This window comes from Caenorhabditis remanei, chromosome IV (genome assembly GCF_010183535.1).
Source record: "Caenorhabditis remanei strain PX506 chromosome IV, whole genome shotgun sequence".
NCBI classification, from domain to species: domain Eukaryota; kingdom Metazoa; phylum Nematoda; class Chromadorea; order Rhabditida; family Rhabditidae; genus Caenorhabditis; species Caenorhabditis remanei.
The window spans coordinates 24,516,145-24,536,607 of NC_071331.1; the positions used below are offsets into that span (position 1 = coordinate 24,516,145).

General features: G+C 38.5%; 5 protein-coding genes across 5 annotated transcripts; all 5 read left to right on the forward strand.

Moving 5' to 3' along the window:
• GCK72_016106 (uncharacterized protein) lies at positions 1-1,900 on the forward strand (the record flags this gene model as incomplete). Its single annotated transcript, XM_053731326.1, has 9 exons — positions 1-107; positions 248-334; positions 384-491; positions 555-615; positions 663-819; positions 874-1,063; positions 1,112-1,219; positions 1,645-1,688; positions 1,734-1,900. 9 exons carry the CDS (start codon positions 1-3, stop codon positions 1,898-1,900), a joined length of 1,029 nt encoding a protein of 342 aa, XP_053586098.1.
• Positions 1,901-4,071: 2,171 nt separating this feature from the next.
• Positions 4,072-4,991, forward strand: GCK72_016107 (uncharacterized protein; the record flags this gene model as incomplete). The annotated part of the gene is made up of 3 exons (XM_003094784.2): positions 4,072-4,380; positions 4,588-4,755; positions 4,809-4,991. 3 exons carry the CDS (start codon positions 4,072-4,074, stop codon positions 4,989-4,991), a joined length of 660 nt encoding a protein of 219 aa, XP_003094832.2.
• Positions 4,992-5,663: 672 nt separating this feature from the next.
• On the forward strand, positions 5,664-6,128 carry GCK72_016108 (uncharacterized protein; the record flags this gene model as incomplete). Its single annotated transcript, XM_053731327.1, has 1 exon — positions 5,664-6,128. The coding sequence occupies one exon, from the start codon at positions 5,664-5,666 to the stop codon at positions 6,126-6,128; it is 465 nt and encodes a 154-aa protein (XP_053586099.1).
• Positions 6,129-8,025: 1,897 nt separating this feature from the next.
• Positions 8,026-8,352, forward strand: GCK72_016109 (uncharacterized protein; the record flags this gene model as incomplete). Its single annotated transcript, XM_053731328.1, has 2 exons — positions 8,026-8,204; positions 8,250-8,352. 2 exons carry the CDS (start codon positions 8,026-8,028, stop codon positions 8,350-8,352), a joined length of 282 nt encoding a protein of 93 aa, XP_053586100.1.
• A 360-nt stretch (positions 8,353-8,712) lies between these two features.
• GCK72_016110 (uncharacterized protein) lies at positions 8,713-18,085 on the forward strand (the record flags this gene model as incomplete). Its single annotated transcript, XM_053731329.1, has 17 exons — positions 8,713-8,719; positions 8,765-8,954; positions 9,000-9,104; positions 9,156-9,249; positions 9,611-9,676; positions 11,069-11,188; positions 11,233-11,294; positions 11,394-11,514; positions 12,043-12,084; positions 12,254-12,575; positions 13,682-13,819; positions 14,071-14,533; positions 14,747-14,928; positions 15,776-16,228; positions 16,683-16,782; positions 17,327-17,412; positions 18,000-18,085. 17 exons carry the CDS (start codon positions 8,713-8,715, stop codon positions 18,083-18,085), a joined length of 2,637 nt encoding a protein of 878 aa, XP_053586101.1.
• Between the last annotated feature and the right edge of the window lie 2,378 nt (positions 18,086-20,463).

Here is a 20,463-nt window from a genome sequence, read left to right on the forward strand (position 1 = left end):
ATGTCGTCCTCCGAGAACACCGAAAGCAGTGCAGAGGCTGTTCATCATGAAATTATCGTAACTTATACGAAGAAAACGAAACCAAATGATTCAATTATAACCCAACGGTAAGGTGTAAAAATATTAGATAAACAATATATCACTATTGGTCTTAATTACTCGCTAGAACATATCACTATTGGTCTTAATTACTCGCTAGAACATATCACTATTGGTCTTACAAATTCAAAAACTTTACTATTCACAGAGTAATGTTAGAGACGGAAGATGCTCTTGCTATGGAGACAGCGTTCACTTGTAGTGAACTCAACCGATACAAACCAGTCAGATTGTTGTAAGTACCTTGAGTTTTTTTTCATAAACTTTAATGAGTGCACTTCCAGCGCATTGGTTTACCTCATTGCTGCTATATCGGCGAGCGCAACGTTGAGTATGCTAGTTTCAACTGGATTAATGCATTCGGAGTTGGACAACTACGGTAACATAGTTTGGTGAGTTTTCCAATTCTGTAACTACAACTGTTTCAGTTCGGTTTGTTCATTGCCTTTTTACAGGTCGACTTCTAGTAGCACTTTAGTTGATGGTATAATCCGAGGCGTACATGTGATTCTCTTTGTAAGTATTTCGTAATCAATTATTTCAAAAAAGCCTATTTCTTATAGAAATTTCTCTTGATGTGTACGGAGAAACGAAACACATTTTTTGTAAAAGTTGTCTTCGTCGAGTTGATTTGTGGAGTGGTGGCGATTACATTGTTTTCATTGGACACTCATATGCTTTCCGAATATTCGCAAATAATAATGATAAATGTTGTATTTCGTGAGTTTACAATATGATTTAGATCTGAAAATTCATCAATTAATCTCATTTCAGTCAATATGAATGAGAAATCTTCAAAGTTATTGGGTATTTGGAAAGCTGTTACTGCGATTGCTGAACTTCTAATTGGAGCATGGATAGCTTTATTAGTTAAAAAACACTTAGGAATGGATGGAATGAGATATACAATCAACATAACAGTTATCCTCTATTTTCTTCTTCTTCCATTCGAATTCTACGTGTGGTAAGATAAGATCTCAATAAACATTTTCCTCAATACTGCTACTTTCAGGAATCGAGTCAGAAAACTGCGAAAGGAACAGGAAAAGAAACAGACCATAACGATGCCAATACACAAACGGTTTAAACCAAGCTCGAATGTTTCACAGGATATTGAGATGTGAGTTCGGTCGAATTTTTTGGTGCTGCTCCGAATCAGAAAATCAATAGAAGTGCCTCACTCAGAATCATCAAAAACCAAATTTTAGTCCTTTCTGATTACTGCCAAATCTAATTCGTGCGGTTCTGTTTTGGGGTCGCAGCAAAATTATAATGGGAATAAATGAGTTTCTAAATTTTCCAACGGCTCGAAGAACTTTTGTGATCTACACATGATCAAGGCACACTGTCAGTTATAATCACAGTTTCTTGCTGATTGAAAAATTTTAAAAATACCATGGACACCCCATGGTCGGAAAATTAGTATTTTTTCCAAACTTTCTATCTGCAAAAAATGTAATTATAAGTGACAGTATGACAACTGAGCATGTGTAGATCACAGAAGTTTTGCGTGCCATTGAATAATCACATTTCTACACATTCCAGGCATCCCATTAAATCGCCGTATTACAAGTACATGATGGATTATGGTAATATTTCGCTTCTCAATCACTGACCAATTGACTTATTTTCAGAGCCCGCAGAATTGGTTCGTGCTCTAGTTTTTGTTGATACCATAAACGGACAGACAGTTGAATCTATAAAGACGAAGTTAGAAAACACCGGGATTCGGATCACGGAACGGGCGCTAAACATGTTCATTCAAGAAATTTTTGGCGAAGATCCGGTGAGTTGGTTTTGAAAACTTACGGGATCAGAAAAAATCAAATTGATCGAATCAATAGAAAATAGGATTAAAAATAATCATCTTTGTTTTTCCATGTTTTGTCATTTCCACGTTGGAATGGCTTTTGTTAGTTTTCATTTAACAAAAGGTCACGCGCTTATTTTCAAATTCCAGATATCAACTCATCATGTGACAATAGTTTGAAGAAGAGAAAAGAAGGAATACACCATTTCACGTCGTCATGCATCTCATCGTCTTATTCTGATCCGATTTTTGCAATAACTTCTAGAAAAAAATGAAATAGATTTTTATTCGAATTTTCAAATCACAATAAGGAAAAATAAATTATCAGAAAAAAACCAGAAACGGAATTATTTCAAAATATTGATTTTCTTGTTACTGGATGTTTCAGCTACCTGTTCAAAAAGTTTATGCAAAACGGACGCGATTCAGTGGAGTTGTATGAAAGCATGAATTTGTCCTCAATTATGCTTGCTACATTGCGCGAATCATCGTTAGGACCACCTCGAAAATCAAATTTCCAGCTGATTTTTAGAAAAAAATTCTCGGAAAACGATTTAATGTGGTCATTCTCTTTTTGTTGTTTGAAAGTATTTTCTTTTTCATTCCGTCCTTTTCAAACCTTGAACCTCCTTCATTTTTCTTAGTTTTGTCACGAAAATCGGCAACTAAATTACAAAAGCTTGTGAAGATAGACCAAAAGAGGTGAAAATCTGTGTTGGGCCAGAAAAAAAACTCTGCATCTCTTGCTGATACTTTCTCGTTTGCGCCAGAGCGCAGTTGTAAGAATAATTTAAAATACTTAATTACTCGCTAGAACATATCACTATTGGTCTTACAAATTCAAAAACTTTACTATTCACAGAGTAATGTTAGAGACGGAAGATGCTCTTGCTATGGAGACAGCGTTCACTTGCAGTGAACTCAACCGCTACAAATTAGTCAGATTGTTGTAAGTACCTTGAGTTTTTTTTCATAAACTAATGCTCTGCTAATATAGAGGAAGTGTCGGAACTTATTTTCTATATACTTTTCCAATATTTTTATATTTTTCAAAGTGTTTCTTTATTCTGATCCTCTCTGAGTCGACTGAGCATCGATCAACTGACCATATTCACCCGAAAAAAGTTGACCATCTCCGATTCGCCAATCCTTTTAATCAATTATAGTATCAAGTGTTCTCAGCAAATTGGAAGAACTTTTGGCCAGGTCCGTCACATGATAGTGAGTACCAAGAAAAATCGAACAATCGATATTTTTCGAAAAAAACATTTTGAAGAAGTTAGGAGTAAAAAGGGAAACTATTGTAGACACGATTTTAAGCATTTTTTGTGTTCCGAAAAAAATTCCAGATCAACGCCTTAATTATGAAAATATTTAAAATGTGTGAAATTTTCGGGTTTTTTTTCATAAAATTTTTATCTCGACAATGACCCGAGATAACACCGTTTTTATTTGAAAATCGGAATCTACATAAAATTTAATATCAGAGACATGCTGTCCCTACTCGTATCTCTAGACTAGCGAGTAATTAAGATCAATAGTGATATATTTCAATGTGAAAAATGCCATTTTTGTTAAATTTTTTGAGTTTCATCCAATTTTTGCTTATAACTCAAAGTATAAGTTTGAGGGAGATGATATCTTTTCAGGTTCGGAGTCTACATTGAATTTGGACACTGCGGCTCAAACTAAATCAATATATGGCATTTAGTGTAGTTTTCTGACAATACCTCAAACGATTTGGCGACATTGAAATTTTTTTGCTTCATACGTTGAAATCTATAAAAAATCGCATGTTTTCACTCGCCCCAATAATATATGCCCCAAGATTTTTGACCGAACTATTCAAATTTAATTCAGGTGGCTGGGGGCTGTGCAAACGCCTCCCATTGTACTCGGCCGTTGTCCGTTTACTACACAAGAGGCTCTCCCTCAGGGCAGCTGACCCCGTCCTTCCCTCAGGCCAGCTGATGGTCTGTGTTCATTTTTTGATGAAGGGGCAAGAGTTGGCGTGTGTGCGACTTGGTGCGGGTGTGGTGGTGTGACGAGACCCCTCCTCCTTTCTCCTTTCCTTCAACGTTCCCACCAAACGATATTGATTGCCTCCTCCTCTTTTCTTCTTCTTTCCTTCAACGTTCCCACCAAGCCTCTTATTTCTCCCAATGAAAAATCTTGCCCCATATTTCTACTTTTTCTCTAATGTAGCCGTTCTCGTGCCCAACAAGTATACACCCTCACCACCCAAAGTTGTTGGATGGGAATTTGGAAGAACCTTCTCCTACTATCAACTTGTATTCTTGGCTATAATGGTTTCGATGGGAATAACTCGATGTTTGATGACAATAGAGAAAGAGGATACACCAGAGAGAAGAGTCCGTCCGAAGAGACATATGACGTTTTGTCTCGTTTTTGGAATTGGATGTGCAGTCGTGCAGTTGGCAATGCTCTTTTGGTTTGAGCCCCCGTCCCAGGTTGAATATTTTTCGTTTCTCACTTTCTCGCGGTCCTAGGAATATCTGGCTAATTTCATTTTTAGAACGAGTGTTTGATTGTATTTCCAAGATTAAAAAAATTATGATCATACTCTAATCCTCAAAAAACACTGAAAAGGTAAAATTAGTTTGTTGTCTTCTGGAGAAAAACGTGTGATATTCCTAAACTAAAAATGTATAATTCAGACCCGCTACACGATCAGCACCTTACTGCAATTTTTACAAGTCTTAGTGATCACATGGTTCGGAATGGAGTACTGTATGACGTGTTCGGTTAATTACAACTGGCTAATTATCCCAACTATAATTACGTGCTCGTTGACAATTTATGGATTCGATTGGATTGGTCGAGTTGTAAGTGTTGCTGAAGTTTTCCAAAAATGCTAATTAAAATGAAAAATTTGCAGGAATACTCAAAACTATATCTCATCTGGAATATGTGCATATTCTCTGGACTACTCGAGTTATGGCTCATGTGGTGGAATGGTGTGGTGAATAGCTACATTTATGATATTTCCATGGATAATGTTAGGAATAGTGATGAAGATGATGATGAACGGTGTATTAATTGCTCTAAATTTAGTTGTTAACTGTGAATTATTACAATACTAAAGAAAATTCTAAAAAACTTTCATTATTGACGTATCCATATGCTGAAAACCGCTCTACAATTCCTGTTCTCCTGACTCAAAAGGTGATGTTCCCGACGATACTCTGCACAGCGGCGAGTGCTATCCCGCTGACTCGGATTCAGGAGATGGTGGTACTACAGTCTGTTGCTTCCGTAGTGCTATATGATATTCTCTAGTCTTCTGGAGTTGTATGATATAGGTGCAGGTCGAGTACCCGGATTCTTTTCTGTTAGAAATTAACCGGAGTCGATGAAGACGTGTTGTTAAAAAAATTAAACTAGTATAATAAACTATTATCACTATTTTTAATTGAATAATCAAATAAATTGGTAGTTTTATGTCTCAAAATTGAGCGGAGCTTGCAAAATATTGTCAACCTGTAAAATGTGCAAAATTGCACCCTAAGGAGATATACGTCTCTAAAGACAAAAAGAGACGCAGTGAAGCAAGACACTCTAGATATCCGCGTCTCTTCCCCCAACCCAAAATGCTCATATCTCCCGATGCTTCACTCCTATCAAAAAGTTGTTAACTAATAAAACGAACCAAATTTCACGCTGTATATTTTACTGATCACAAATTGTTCGAAAACATTCGTTCTCGCAGAGATAAATTATAAATGTTTGGCACATGAGGCTCCATCGTGTTGTTAGAGGTGGGGATCAAAATACAAGACACGCAGAGCAGCAAGAAGACGGACTATCTGCCCTTCATTCTCCTCCTGCACCCCTTCTCCTATTGATTCGACGGCTCTCTCTTCCAAAAAATGAGACATTTCTCCTTATTCGCGTTTTCTGTCTTGTTTCAATTCGTACTAACCCCAACACTTTCTGCGAGGATACGTTCGCCCAGCCAAACGTTGATTTCCTATTCAACTGGACCTGGTTCCAAGCGATTCCGGCGCTTATAGTTTACGCGTTATTCCTGCGAAATGGGTTGAGAGTGGTGGATGAAGAGTTGACCGCCGAGAAGTCGACAAGAATCCGTTGGTATATGACAAGAGTTGTGTGTTTTGCTATTCTCCACTCGATTCTTGATGTCGTCCTTGTCTGCCACATGGAGGCGGTGTCTGTGGTAAGGGGATCATTTTTGTAATTGACATCTTTTTGAAATCCATAGATCCTGATGATTTTAAGTTGTTGAATCTCCGCCCACTTTTTTAAGGGTGGGTTGGTTCGCAAAAGATGGTTTAGGGCTATATTTTCGTAGTTGACAACTTTTTGATTGGAAGATTCTCTGCGGATATACAGGCAATTGAAATTTTTTAAAGAATTTGAGAAGAGAGGAGAGGAGAGACTCAGACAGCTAGGCGCTCTCGTTCCTCTGTGTCACTCCTTCTCTCTCAAATTTCCACCGCCCGTATCTCCTTCGGGTGTGGTGCTATAAAAAAGTTGTCACTCCTTCGAAATCCGGAAAGCTCGTCAAAATTTTAGAAAGTTCATTCAAAATCCGGAAAGTTCGTTGAAACTGTAGAAAGTTCCTTTGAAATTCGATTGGTAAAGTATGCAGAATTTCCTGCTCTACATTTTTGTAGTTGATCATCTTTGATAACACCGCCCATTCTTGAGATTCAATGCTTAAAAGACAAGAAGAGACGAAGGCAGATAGATCACTCTCACTTCTCTACGTCTCTGCCTCTCTTCTCAACTTTTTTCTTTGACCGCCCGTATCTGCTCAGGGTTTGCTCCAATAAAAAAACTTCCAAATATAAAAATGTGCAGAATTTCCAGCTCTACATTTCCTCAGTTGACCATTTTCAATATTGTCAAACCCCTAGAGGGTACAACCAATTCCACACGTAACGTCTTACCACCTTCATCTCCCTCCTCGTCTCCACTGTGCTGTGAGGATTTTTGATGGTTGACTACATCGTAATCGGTTTTTCCCAATGGCCCTATGTACCCTTATTTCATGTCTTTGTATGAGGATGATCGTGCCAAAGGTTTGTCTGTGTGTCCGGATGTCCCATATTCAAAATCATTCCAGAGTTTCCATCCTCTATTCTACACACTGATTTGTAATTGCTTCTTTGGAATTTACGAATTAGTGTTGATGTGGAGATATGGGTTGAAGAAATATACGCATTCGGAGGATGTCAGTTTAATGGAACTTGTGTGTTTGATTTATTGTGTTTGACTTTTAATTGAATTTGTGATATTTGTGAAAGTATGAAGTCACGGATAACGAATATTAAGGGAAAATGAAATAAAACTCGTTATCAAATTGTTGTATCTCAAAAAGGGGCGGTGTAAGCAAGAAGTTGTCAGCTAGTAAAATGTGTAGAATTTTAAGCTCTAAATTTTGCTAATTGACAACTTTTTGATAGAAGCACCCCCTGAAGAGATACGGGCGGTTTAAGTTTAAGGAAGAAATAGCCGAGAAGTACTGCCAGAACGAGTTGTGACACAGTGGTTATGAGGTGTCGGAGTTGGATTCCTCGATTGTATTATTTGTTGAATGAATCTTGAATTCTTGCTGCAAGCGTCAAACAGCCCGGTGTTAAGATAGGCTTGTTCAAAGCCGGAAATTAGAATTTTCCATCTGGAAATATTCCGAAAAAAAGCCGGAAAATCTGAATTTTTGGAGTACTGTAGAATTCAAAGGCGCAGATGTGTTGCAACGAGGGTCTCGAAACGAAATTCGATTCATTTTATTTTTTTTTTCAAGTTTTTCGTCAACATCTATTATTTAGGGCTGTTAAAACACAGTTTTTTGACCTATTTTCACTATTTTTCAAAAGTTTTCATGTAATTTGTTCTTAAAAACAGCGAAAATAGGTCAAAAATGGTAAAAAATATTTGTTCGCGCGAGAAAAAAACTCTGCGTCTCTTGCCGATCGTTTGCGGTTGGGCGCAGTTGTAAGAATTCACGAATAAACCGTTTTTTTTTTCCGCAAATTTCCGCTTTTTCCAGGAAAAATTTATCTGAAAAATTACCATTTTCCGAACAAGCCTGATTCAGTAACCAGAAAAAATTTTACAGTTTTATCGCTATGATGCTCAACATCATTGTATCCACCACAATTCTTTCCTTGTCATCAATCAAGGACACTGATGGTACCGGATTCATATTTGACGGGTTCTTCACCATGGCCTTCTGGACAAATGTCTACCAGAATCTCTCAATCAGTCGCATCGTTGAGCTGCTGGATCAACTGTGGATTGTGATTCTGTGAGTTTAAGTGTGTGGTTTTCAATAGCAAATGTTTATAATCAGGTCAACATCAACATCCACATTTGTCTTCGCAATCATGAAGCTAATGAATTTCGGAACTATGGTATTAGCCGAGCATTTTTATTACAACCGCGCTCCACCGTAAACGAGAGAGTATCGACGAGAGACGCAGTGTTTTTTCTCGCGCCGACACAGATTTTCACAGTTTCTGACCTATTTTTGCTATTTTTCTGAAAAATAGCGAAAATAGGTCAAAAACTGTGCCGGCGCGAGAAAAAACTCTGCGTCTCTTTCGTCGATACTCTCTCGTTTGCGGTGGAGCGCAGTTGTAAGAGGAGTGGTCTTCTAATACGACCTCTTCGAAACTATTATTCTATCCTACGGTTATCAATTATTCAGGCGCTTATGAAGATTTTTTCACTGCAAAGTCGTTCTTCGTTTTCGTTATCGTCGGAAGTGGAACTATGCTTTATCAAGTCTGGCATTCACAGCTGGAATCAATATTATGTATTGTGAGTTGCGTTTCCAAAAATGTCTGTTCCATATTCTGTTCTCAGGTTTCGCCACGGATCGCGTTAACACCAAATACGGAAACGTCCGGACCCCTCTGGAAATTGTGGAGCTGTTAGTGGGCTCCGTTCTTTCGAAAGTTCTATTGTGGTTATTCGGTGGTCGAGTGAAGATGTGGCTGTTTGCGATATCTGCTTTCGTTACCATTTCTATCGGATTCGTCGACTTTATGCTAGAGTAAGTATTTAATAATTTTTCTTCAAAAATTCCTAAATTTTCAAGTCTGGAAGCGCTAACACTCGGAGCAAACCAGCATGAGACTCAGCGGGCTGCCAGCAACCAAGGTCTCCGAAGAACCGAAGAGCATTTCCAGCTGAAAGAGCTTCCGTCAGTTTTCCAATTTTCTTCCCTAATTTTGAATAATGATACACTTTTCAGCGCTAGCAACAACCCGCCGGGTCCAAGTGCTTCTGCGGACCAGCAGTTAGACTATTTCCCTTTGCCCCCAGCCGATGAGCTTCCCCATCTTCAGGTAATTCTCAGGTGGAATTTTTTTCCTAATTTCTTCGCAAAAAAAACCGTCCGGAACCCGGTTTTTCTGCATTTTAAGCTCAAAATTCAAATTTTCAACCAATTTTCGCCAAAAATTCGAATTTCCACCGATTTTTTCAGTTTTTTCTCCTCCAAAACCGCTTTTCCGTCTATTCACCTTCACAGTGTCATATACAATGAAAAAAGCTAGTTTTCTGCCGATTTGAGCCGGAAAAATTGTAGAAAAATTATACTTTTCCATATTTTTCGCGAAAAAACCCGTCTGGATTCAATTTCCGTCACAATTTTCAAAAAAAACGACAAATTTCTGATAATCTAGATTAATTTCTCGAAAATTTCAGTTTACAAGACGAGAGGAGACGGTTGTCAACGAGAATGCTGATCAGGACCAAATCGAGCAACCGAGAGTGAGATTTTGTGTCAAAAACTACGAAAAAATTGTTTGCGAGCCGTTTTTCCGAGTGATAAAAACTGGAAATACGAGATTAATTTCTCGGAGAGTTGCAGTGATGCGCCAGTGGCGTTCTCGCGCTATGTTTAGCAGAAGCGGAATTTCGGAGTGTCGTACTAATGGAAAATCGGGTTTGCGGTTCGAGTGGCAATTTTCCTCCATGATATCCGTTTGATTTCGTGATTTTTAGATAAATTGTGAAGCAACACGACAAAACATCATCCTGCGAGTGAAAAAAGTCGGAGAAAGTATCTGAGCCAGGAGAGACGTCAAGAGGAAGACAAAGAAAAAGTTTTGGGTGATGGTACAAGTTCAGAAATTGAGCAAATGTTTTGAAACTTTGTGTATGAACAGATCCATCCTTGTACTTTAATTTTGTAGTTGGTCGTTTTTTGATGCGGGTCTTCCCTGGACTGTTGTACTCTATTGAACGTGACTGAGTCTTTAGGAGCTACAGTAACCCAGGGAGCGGTCCTAGAAAAAAGTGACCAACTAAGAAAATGATATGTTAGGTTTGAACATTCTACTGACAAAATTTCATGTTTAACGGTCGATTTTTGAGCTCACGGCAAGTTGCTGAAGTGAGAAACGACTATTTCTCTATACATTATTGCTGATCGACAACTTGCCATGAGCTCAAATATCGACCGTTAAACATGAAATTTTGTCAGTAGAATGTTCAAACCTAACATATCATTTTCTTAGTTGGTCACTTTTTTCTAGGACCGCTCCCTGGGTTACTGTAGCTCCTAAAGACTCAGTCACGTTCAATAGAGTACAACAGTCCAGGGAAGACCCGCATCAAAAAACGGCCAACTACAAAATTAAAGTACAAGGATGGATCTGTTCATACACAAAGTTTCAAAACATTTGCTCAATTTCTGAACTTGTACCATCACCCAAAACTTTTTCTTTGTCTTCCTCTTGACGTCTCTCCTGGCTCAGATACTTTCTCCGACTTTTTTCACTCGCAGGATGATGTTTTGTCGTGTTGCTTCACAATTTATCTAAAAAATCACGAAATCAAACGGATATCATGGAGGAAAATTGCCACTCGAACCGCAAACCCGATTTTCCATTAGTACGACACTCCGAAATTCCGCTTCTGCTAAACATAGCGCGAGAACGCCACTGGCGCATCACTGCGACTCTCCGAGTTCGCTAAACTCAAAACACGCCAACAAATCTACTGACGCGTTTCCAGATCACCGGGCGGCACGGGAAACGCGCCAACAAAAAATACTGCGCATTGACGTCACAAATCCGTTGAAATCATTGATTTTCCACCGATTTTCGTCATTTTTTCTCATTTTTCTATCAATTTTTCGTAAAAATTTCAAATTTCCAGTGTCACATCTACGTTACAATGACTGAAGAGTCGGAAAACACACCGAAAATCGAACCAGAAGTCGAGAAGACTGAAGAGACGGAGAAAGTGGAGACGGAGAGTGTTAAGGAGGAAGTCAAGGTGGATTTTAGCATAAAAATAGTCGAAAATATCGATTTTTACAGGATTGGGTGCCGGAAATCTATCGTTCACATGGTGGTGACCCTCGTTCGGTCAACTTGAACTTGTGAGTAAATGATGCAACAGTTTTCTTGAAAAAATCCAAAAAAAATTTCTTTTTTTCAAGTTTTTCCCCAAAAAATAATGAAAAATCGATAATTTACAGCGCTGTGTTGTTGAGTCACATCTCAACTGACTTGATCACTGACTCCTACGAGCAATTCGATGAGACGATCCGTACGATGCTGAAGATGGGACATAATCTGAATTCGGATAACATTGTGAAGGTTAATAGTGCTTTTGGAGGAGGGAAAACTGAAAAAATCAAGGAAAATTTGATTTTTTGGCGAAAATTTGCAGAAAAATTGATTCTAGACGGGTTTTTTCCTGAAAAATATGGAAAAGTATAATTTTTCTACAATTTTTCCGGCTCAAATCGCCAGAAAACTAGCTTTTTTCATTGTATATGACACTGTGAAGGTGAATAGACGGAAAAGCGGTTTTGAAGGAGAGTGGAAATTCGAATTTTTGGCGAAAATTGGTTGAAAATGTGATTTTTGAGCTTAAAATGCAGAAAAAACCGGGTTCTGGACGGTTTTTTTTGCGAAAAATTGGTTGAAAAATGTAACTTTCAGCGAATTTATCTACAGATACATGGATTTTAAGCTTATAACGCATTCAGGACTGTTTTTTCTCGAAAAATATGAAAAAATCTCATTTTTCTACAATTTTTCGTGCTGAAATCCTTGATTTTTCAGATTTTAGAGCTAAAAATCGCACTTTTCTCACTTCAAATCAATAATTTTTGATTCCAGGTGATCCGTATCCCGATGCTCGAGGATGGTGCTCCGAATAAGGTAAGCTTTCGCGGCGTTTTCAGGTTTCCCGCGTTTTCAAGTCGAAAAAATTCGGTTTCCAAGTCGAAAATCGATGAATTTTGGCAGAAAACGCTCGAAAACAGTGGATTTTCTCCGGATTTTTGGATTTTCACCTCCCAACCCAACATTCTCCCTCTAAAAATTACAGAACAGTGCTCTGAGAGCGCTAATCTGCTTCTCCGACAAGATACAACAATGTCGTTGTCTGGCGAGAAAAGCGAAATTCGAAGAGGATCAACAGAAAGTTGAGGCAATCGAGTCGCTGCCTGAGTCGTTTCTTTTCATTAGTGAAGAGGATCGTCAGATTCTGGAGAACGGAGTGCACGAGCAACACGAGGAAGAAGAGGAGAATGATGATGTTGGAGAGGAAGTTGATGAGATGATGGAGGAAGAAGAGGGACACGATGAGCATGAAGAGGATGATGAGGAGGAAGATGTCAAGAAAGAAGAGGAGAAGAAAGAGACTAAAGGTTCGCACAGAAAGGCCTGAATTCCCCAGAATTTCTGGATTCTGGAGCCAAATTCAAGCTGAAAATACTCATTAGACTTCATTCTACACTACCTAAGGCTCAGAAGCTCTAAATTCTGAAACATGAGAATTGGAAGCTTCTGGAGCTGAATACAACATAAAGTTACTTAGAACCCTTCTTGTCATCTGACTTCCTCGCAATTTTTACTAGTCCAGAAGCTCGATATTCTCAATCGAGAGAATTGAACGCTTCTGGAGCCGCCGAGCTCAATTCAAGACCATAGCGCTTTTCAGTTTTCAGTGAAAGCCGTCATGAATCGACAATATCTTCAGTAAAGAAGCGTCTCTGTCACTGATTCTAGCTGAAAATCACTAGTTTTTCTTCAAAAAAGCCGAAACTCCCTTACGCTAAGCTTCTGAGTTCTCTACCGAGAGATCGGTTGGTTTTGTGGCAGAATTCAAATGGCTGGATTTTCAGCAAAAATGCTGAAAATTGAAAATCGCTATCATTTTAAAATTACAAGTTTTCTGACGTCAAACGCAGAATTCTTACCAGCAAACCACCAAAAGAGTATTGAAGAAAAGAGTGCTGAAAATTGCAAAATCGCTAGTTTTACAGAATTGCCGATAAGAGTTTTCGCGAGGTCCGAGATCGGATGCTTTTTGATCAGAATTCAAGTAGAATTGGCCGGGTTTTCAGCAAAAATGATGAATATTCGAGATAAATACATTCAATAACTCTCCTTAGCGTTCTGGAACTAAATCCAGCTTGAAAATCGCTAGTTTCACACACATCATCATATAATTACAAGTTTTCTGACGTCAAAAGCAGAAGTCTTACAAACAGAAACCTCTGGAAGAGTCAATTTTTGTCAGGAAAAGCTGAAAATCTCATTTTTCGATAGAAAACACATCGAAGTGGCACTTCTTCACAATCGAAGCTCTAAGACACTTTGGGGGATTCCGGTTTCATGAACACCTATTCAAACGGTTTCAGAAGCTCCCCTCAAGAGTAGAGAGTCTCGAAAACTCTGAAAATTTCAGACTGAAATTAGTGTCCCCCCAATTTTTCGTTTTTCTTCCTTAAAAATCTCGAAAATTTTCCAGAAACTGAGAATAAGAAGAGCAGCGGTGACGTGAAGAGTCAGAAGCCAGAAGAGCCAAAGAAGAAGGTTTACGAGGATGACGACGAGAAGGCTTCATTCGAGATGCAATGGGAGGGTGCGCCAGAGTTTCAGTGGAGATGTAAGCTATAGCAAGTGGAAAATCTGGAATTTTCCAAAAATTATAAGATTTTTGATGCTTTTAGTGTCAAAAAATGACCAGTTTTCGACGATTTTTCAACAGAAATCACTTCAGAATCTCGCAATTTTGGATGCTAGAGTCGCAATTTTAGCCAAAATCTCCAGAAATGCGTCCCAGGCGCGCCAGCCAATAATTTTTGATGATTTTAGTGTTAAAATGATCAGTTTTCAAAGATTTTTTTGAATTTCCAGTGTGCGACGGAGCTCGTGACGAGAAAAAGCTGATAATCGAGAATGTGATGTGGGCGGATCTTCAGGACGTCTTCATCTACCGTACGATTCAGAAGGCGACTCTCTGTGAGACGAGTTTCCCAACTCGTTATTCGAATGAGGGACAACGTCCAGTCTACGGAAAACTTACACTGATCTTCCCAGGATTTGTGGCGATTATGGATGAGGCTCTGAAACATTTGATATATTTCCGTAGTGGAGATAACCGAAGAATCAAAGTGTTCCTCCCACAAACCACGGTCTCGTTGAAGAGAAAAGAGGAGTTCGAGGGGAAACTCGGAAGATTAATCAAACCGACACAGAGAATGATGGAATTGGTTATCAAGATTCTTCCCGATGGATACGTTCCCACTTTGGATGACGCTTGTCAGTGGTTTCCAGATCAATCGGTTATCGGATGCGAATTGGTCCAGGATGAGATGGGGTAAGGACGAGGAAATGACTGAAATTCCGTGTCAAACAGCTTTTTTGAGTCAAAAACACTGAAAATTTCACCAAATTCCGATATAAATTGTGTGTTTTGAATCTGAAGTACAAAATTTTCATTAGATAATCCAAAAATGCGAACTTCTAGTGCCTTTTTCACTCATTTTCAACCGTATAACCTCACTTTTTAACAAAAAGGTTTCATTTCCAGAAAACCATGTGCCATCGTGAGATTCGAGACCGCCCAAGAGGCAGTCGCTGCTCACGCGAGCAAATCATTCGTTTTCATCGGATTGAAGGGTGAAGAAGTGAAGAAAGAGGAGACGAATGACGATAAGGATGATAGTGTTGTCGAGGAGAAACGACACCGGTGCAATGTTTTTATGAGAGGAGGTACGGGAGGGATTCTGTGTAAAAATACGGTATTTTTAGTCAAAATCGGCTGAAAATTGCCAAAAAATCCATAAGAATATTATAATTTTTAGTGAAATACTCGAGAAAATCGGCTGAAAAATGGCTTAAACTGTGTGAAAATTACTAAAAATCCATGAGAATTGAGTAATTTTTAGTCAAACATCTGACAAAATTGGGTAAAAAATGGCTGAAAATGGCCAAAACTGGAAAATGTTCTAAAAATCCCTCAGAATTTAGTATTTTCAGTCAAAACTGACCATTCCGGCTGTTTATATCAAAAAGTGGTATTTTTCAAGGTTTTAAGATTGAAAACTCGACAAAATCGGGGCAATACCGAATTGAGCGAAAAAAAGAGTCTAAAAACAGGGAAAATGCTCAAAAATCTGCATTTCCAGCATATTCTAGAAGGTTTTTGCTGAAAATTTGGTTAAAATCCCGACCTCCTTTCATTTTTTTCCGCTATAAAAATGCATTTTCCATCAACAAATTGTTTTTCTGAATCGAAAAATCCAAAGAATTTTATTAATTTTGCACTGAACAACATTTGAACAGCCGGCGGCCGGTTCAAAGTTTTTGAGTCACTCTTTCAGAAAATGAACACAATTTCTCTTCCTCTTCCTCTTCCATTTATTTGTTCACCGCCTCTTCATTGTTTATATAGGCTGACGACCTATGCCCCAATATTTATAAAAAGGGGAGAAAAAATGGTTAAATACACGTAGTTTCGGTCAGATTTCTGTAGAAAAATGGCTGAGAAATGTGGTTTTTTGAGTGAAAATCAGGATTTATGTTAATTTTTTCGCTACAACTATCCATTTTTTTTCAGTCGAGGCTCACTTCGGATCGTATCTCACTTTCTACGACCAACGCAAGAAAGCTCAGGAGCAAAGTCGTCAAAACCGTCAGAAACGAGGTGGTCCCGGACCGTCATCGACCGCCGCCCAGAAGCGTCCAGCCGGTTCGACGATTCGTGGACCCGTTCAGAAGAAACGAGCGATATCTCCGAAGAGAGCCGGTGGAGCACCGAGAGATTCTACAGGTGGTACACCACGCGGTGGTAATGCATCGCGCAGTGCTCCAAGAGGAGGTTCTGGTGGAGGGGGCGGAGCTAGACGTCCGTCATCCCCAGTGAGATCATCGAGACAAACGCCACGTGGATCTGTGTCAAGAGGTGGACAATCGACGAGAGGAGGCACTGGAAGTACACCGAGAGGAGCATCGAGAGGTGGAAGTGGTGGTGGAAGAGGTGGAAGAACTGGTGATCGTGGAATGAGTCGATGTGAGTTTGAAAATGATGAAAATGCGGGAATTTTTAATCCTTTTTTTATTTGAAATCGTGATTTTCAGACCCAGAATCATCTGAAATCGTGATTTTCAGCCCCAGAATCTTGCTTTTTGAGGTTAAAATCTCGATTTTTCGACCAGAATCCACATTTGTAGCCCTTTTTCATGTGATTCTGACCCGGATTTGTTAAATCTCAATTTTCGTCATTTTTCACTGAAAAATGATAGTTTAAGATTCAGAGACCTCTAGAAAAGGTTCTACGTCGAAAATTGTCGTTTTTTGACTTAAAATTTATATTTTACGGCTCTTAACTCCCAAATTTGGCTCCAAAATACCTTTTTTGACCGGAAATTCATCAAAAAGCCCTCAAATTCATAACTAGAATCTATTTTAAACATCAGGTTTCCGTTCCCAGTCGTTCATTATAAATCAAAGTTTTTTTCTTCAGCCGCCCCACGCTCATCGAACAGCAACTATCGCTCCGATTCATTCTCATCATCATCACAGAGACAACAGCCAAGAACCGATGCATTCTCGGGATATGGATAGTGAGTTTGGGCTGAAAATCCATCTAATTGTGCATTTTTGAAGCTGAAAATGACAATTTCAGCTTCTAAAACCCTCTTTTTTTGTGTTTTCCATCTGAAAATTGCATTCATCAAAAAGTGGGTTTTTGAAGCTGAAAGCATCGCAAAATGGGATAGAAATGCCAATTTCGGCTTCAAAATCCCAAAGTTCGAGCCAAAATTCCAGGATTTTCAGCATTTTCAGATCAAAAAACCCCATATTTTTTTGTTTCATTTCGTAATATTCTGCGACTTCATAGGAATAGCGTGATATGAATTCATTAGGACTCCTCATCTCCTCTTAATGCTTACGTAGGCAATGTCGTGTTTACCGGAAGGAAGAGAGATCTTCTTCTCACATGTATATTATATAATTTATTCATTTCCTGACTAATAATCGTGTCCCTCATAGAAAGATCTAGAAAACTTCCAGAATTTTTGATGACATTGACTGAAAATTGACTGAAAATTGACTGAAAATTGGCTGAAATTTGACTGAAAATATTAGAAAATGTCCAATTTTCAGCGCTCACTTCGATAGCCGTTACGGTGCAAGTGGAAGCAGCAACGATCGTCCAGCTGTTGATCCATTCGGGCGTCCGATGTATTCTGGTAAGTTAGAGAATGCTGAAAATTTTTGATTTTCAGATCGAAAATCGTGATTTTCGGTGTGAAATCGGGTTTTTTTTGCTGAAAAATTGGGATTTTCAGTGGTTTCAGACTGAATTTTGGGGAAAAATAACGATTTTCGGCTGAAAATCTGTCATTTTCCAGATTTTTCGAGCTGAAATTCATTTAAAGCTGAATTTCTGATCTTTTGACTTGAATTCCTGCTGAACATTTCATTTAAAACATTCTTTCTCAACCCGGAAATGACGCACCACTTTCAGCATTTGAGCCATCAAAAATTGAGAAGTTTCTGCCGTTTTTGTTGGAAAAATCTGGAAAATTCTTGATTTTTCGTCAAAAAATGCGATTTTTGCTGAAAAACTTGGATTTTCAGCATTTTTTCCTCCCTGAAATCACGATTTTTCTTGCTGAAAATGTTGAAATTGAGTCATCTCACTTTCATTGATAAGACTCACATCATTCTCTGGAATTATGCCCTACACAAACTTTTACACTTTTTCCCTCTCCGCCCCGCCAATTTCCAGTCATTTCCAGACAATGCAATTAATCGTTTCTTTTGTTAGTTCCAGCCTTCTCGAACACATCATCATCGTCATTCCATCGAGATGATTCGTCGTCCCGCGGATTCTCATCATCATCGTCGTCATTCGAGTGAGTTCTTCGTTGTTTTCAGATTATCCAGAAGAATGGAGGAGGAGGAGCAATGAAATTTTTAATTAAATTGTGCTCTCTGGAAGAGAGAGAGGAGAAGCCACCAGGAAATTGCATTCCTGGCGGCGAAAATGCGTGCTTTTTCAGTCTTTGGAGCTGAAAATGATGGTTTCGCCTCGTTTTTTCGCGGTTTTTGAGCTGAATTCACCCCCAAGCTCGAAATGACGAATTTCAGACTAATGTTTAGCGTTTTATGACATTTTTAAGCTGAAACTGCGCTGAAAATGATGGGTTCAAACTCATTTTCAGATTTTTTGAGCTGGAATCGTCGATTTTCAGCTCATTTTTTTGGCGTTTATGTCTTTGAAATCGTCGTAGAACTTGTTTGCTCAATGCTCAGTGACTCAAAACTGAAATTTTGAAAATTCTGAGTTTATAGCTATTTTGGAGTGAAAACTGCAATTTTCGAGCTCAAAAAATCAAACCTCACTCACCAAATCATTATTTTCCAATTAACACACACTGATCCATCCTTATTTTAAGCCGAGAGAATTCCTGGAAATGAGAGAAATACTTGCATTTGTCTCTTCTTGTTGTCTTCTTCCCCACCAATGAATGAGAAATTAATTAGGTTTTTAGCGCCGAAAGTCTCAAGTGGTCTTAGCGAATTTGTGACCGCTTTTTTCTTCTTATTTCCCCTTTGAAAACACATTTTTTCGAGAAAAACTCATTTTTTACATTTTTTATTGAGAGAAAGATAGTTTGCTGAGTTTCAGACAAAAAATAAGGCTGAAAATGCGATTTTTTTCTTTGAAAGACACAAGAAAATAGTGTTTCAGACGGAAAATCGGGCTGAAAATGCAATTTTCACAATATTGGATGCCCTTCTATTAGAGTAGTGAATTCTCACATCCTTGACCTTTTGCCTCTTGGAGAAAAGTGGAGATCCTCAACGATTCATGACGCAATTTATCTTTTTCTATCTCTCTCGTTCTCTCCGTGTTCCGCTAATCTCTCTTGCGACCTCCTCAATGGTAACAAATCATTTCTTCTCAAAAGACACGTAGACAGGATAGAAGAGATGATTGATTTTGTATATATAGGTGACGTCTGTACACCGTCCTAAGGTGACGACGAAATAGGCATTGAGAGATCAAGAGGTGATTAGATGGGTTTTGAGTAGAAATTAGCTGTCATTTTGATAGGAAAAACTGTATTTTGTAGTCTGGAGAGTATTTTGAGTCGTTTTTTTTTCTCTTTTTCTAGCTATCATTGGCCTTTAGGCTATGAATCTAGTCTGGAATTCCAGAATTCCAGCCAAGATACTCTATTCACTATTTCCTTGAAATCATAAGCACGGTTTTCTCTGAAATTTTCAGTTCTCCAGCTATAATTATACCTAGACTGAGCTCTCTGGACGATTTCATTGAAAAAAGATGTCCTAAGCTCCTAGCTCCGCCCATTTTCTCCCAGGGCTCTAGCTCCGCCCCTTTCTTTCTGGAGCCCTACTCGTTATCATCTCCAACTGGTCCGTCTCTTCCTCAGACTCCGCCCATTTTGAGGGGTCTCCTTCCTAGTCATTCATTCCTTACATCTAGATAGCGTGTGTGTGTGTCCTTTGTAGTTTTTATGATGATAGTAGTATCGCCGGGAGACACAAAACGAACACACACGAATTGGTCACTTTTGTGTCCTAACGATCTTCTCTCTTTGCTATAAGAATGATGACTATAAACCACACTTTGTTCTCTATGTTGTTTCTATATGACTGATGTCACCTACTACACAGGTTGTGTCTTGTTTGAGTGTGTTTTTTCTCTAATTCGATGTACCCCCTTGTGATTTTTTTCGCTTTTAACATGATGGTAGAAACGTGGTCGATTTTGAATGAGGAACTTGCATTTTCCCATTTAGAAGTGTTGAAAAATCGACTTAATTGTGATTTTTTGAGTTAAAACTCTTATTTTGTTTAGAACTCCTTAGAATCCCTGTTTCACTTTGTTAAACGCTGAAAATCTCATTCAAAACTGCGATTTTCCATGAGTTTAACTGAAAATCCCGAAACGATAGCTTTTCAGCGCTGAAATTCCCTTGATAATCTGAAAAGTTTGTCTAGAATGGGGTGCTTTGAGCCAAAGCATAGGTTTTTTGAGTGGAAAACTACTGAATTTGGACGTATTTTCAAGGTTTAGAGGTATTTAGAGAGGTTTTAGACCGAAAAATATCGAATTTTGAAAAAAAATCTGAACTTTTAATCAATGTTTTTCGATGTTTTTAATACAAAAACCCCTCTAAATACCTCAAAAACCATGAAATTAGTCCGATTTCAGTAGTTTTCCGCTCAAAAATTGAGGTTTCGGCTCTTGAAATCGCTATTTTCAA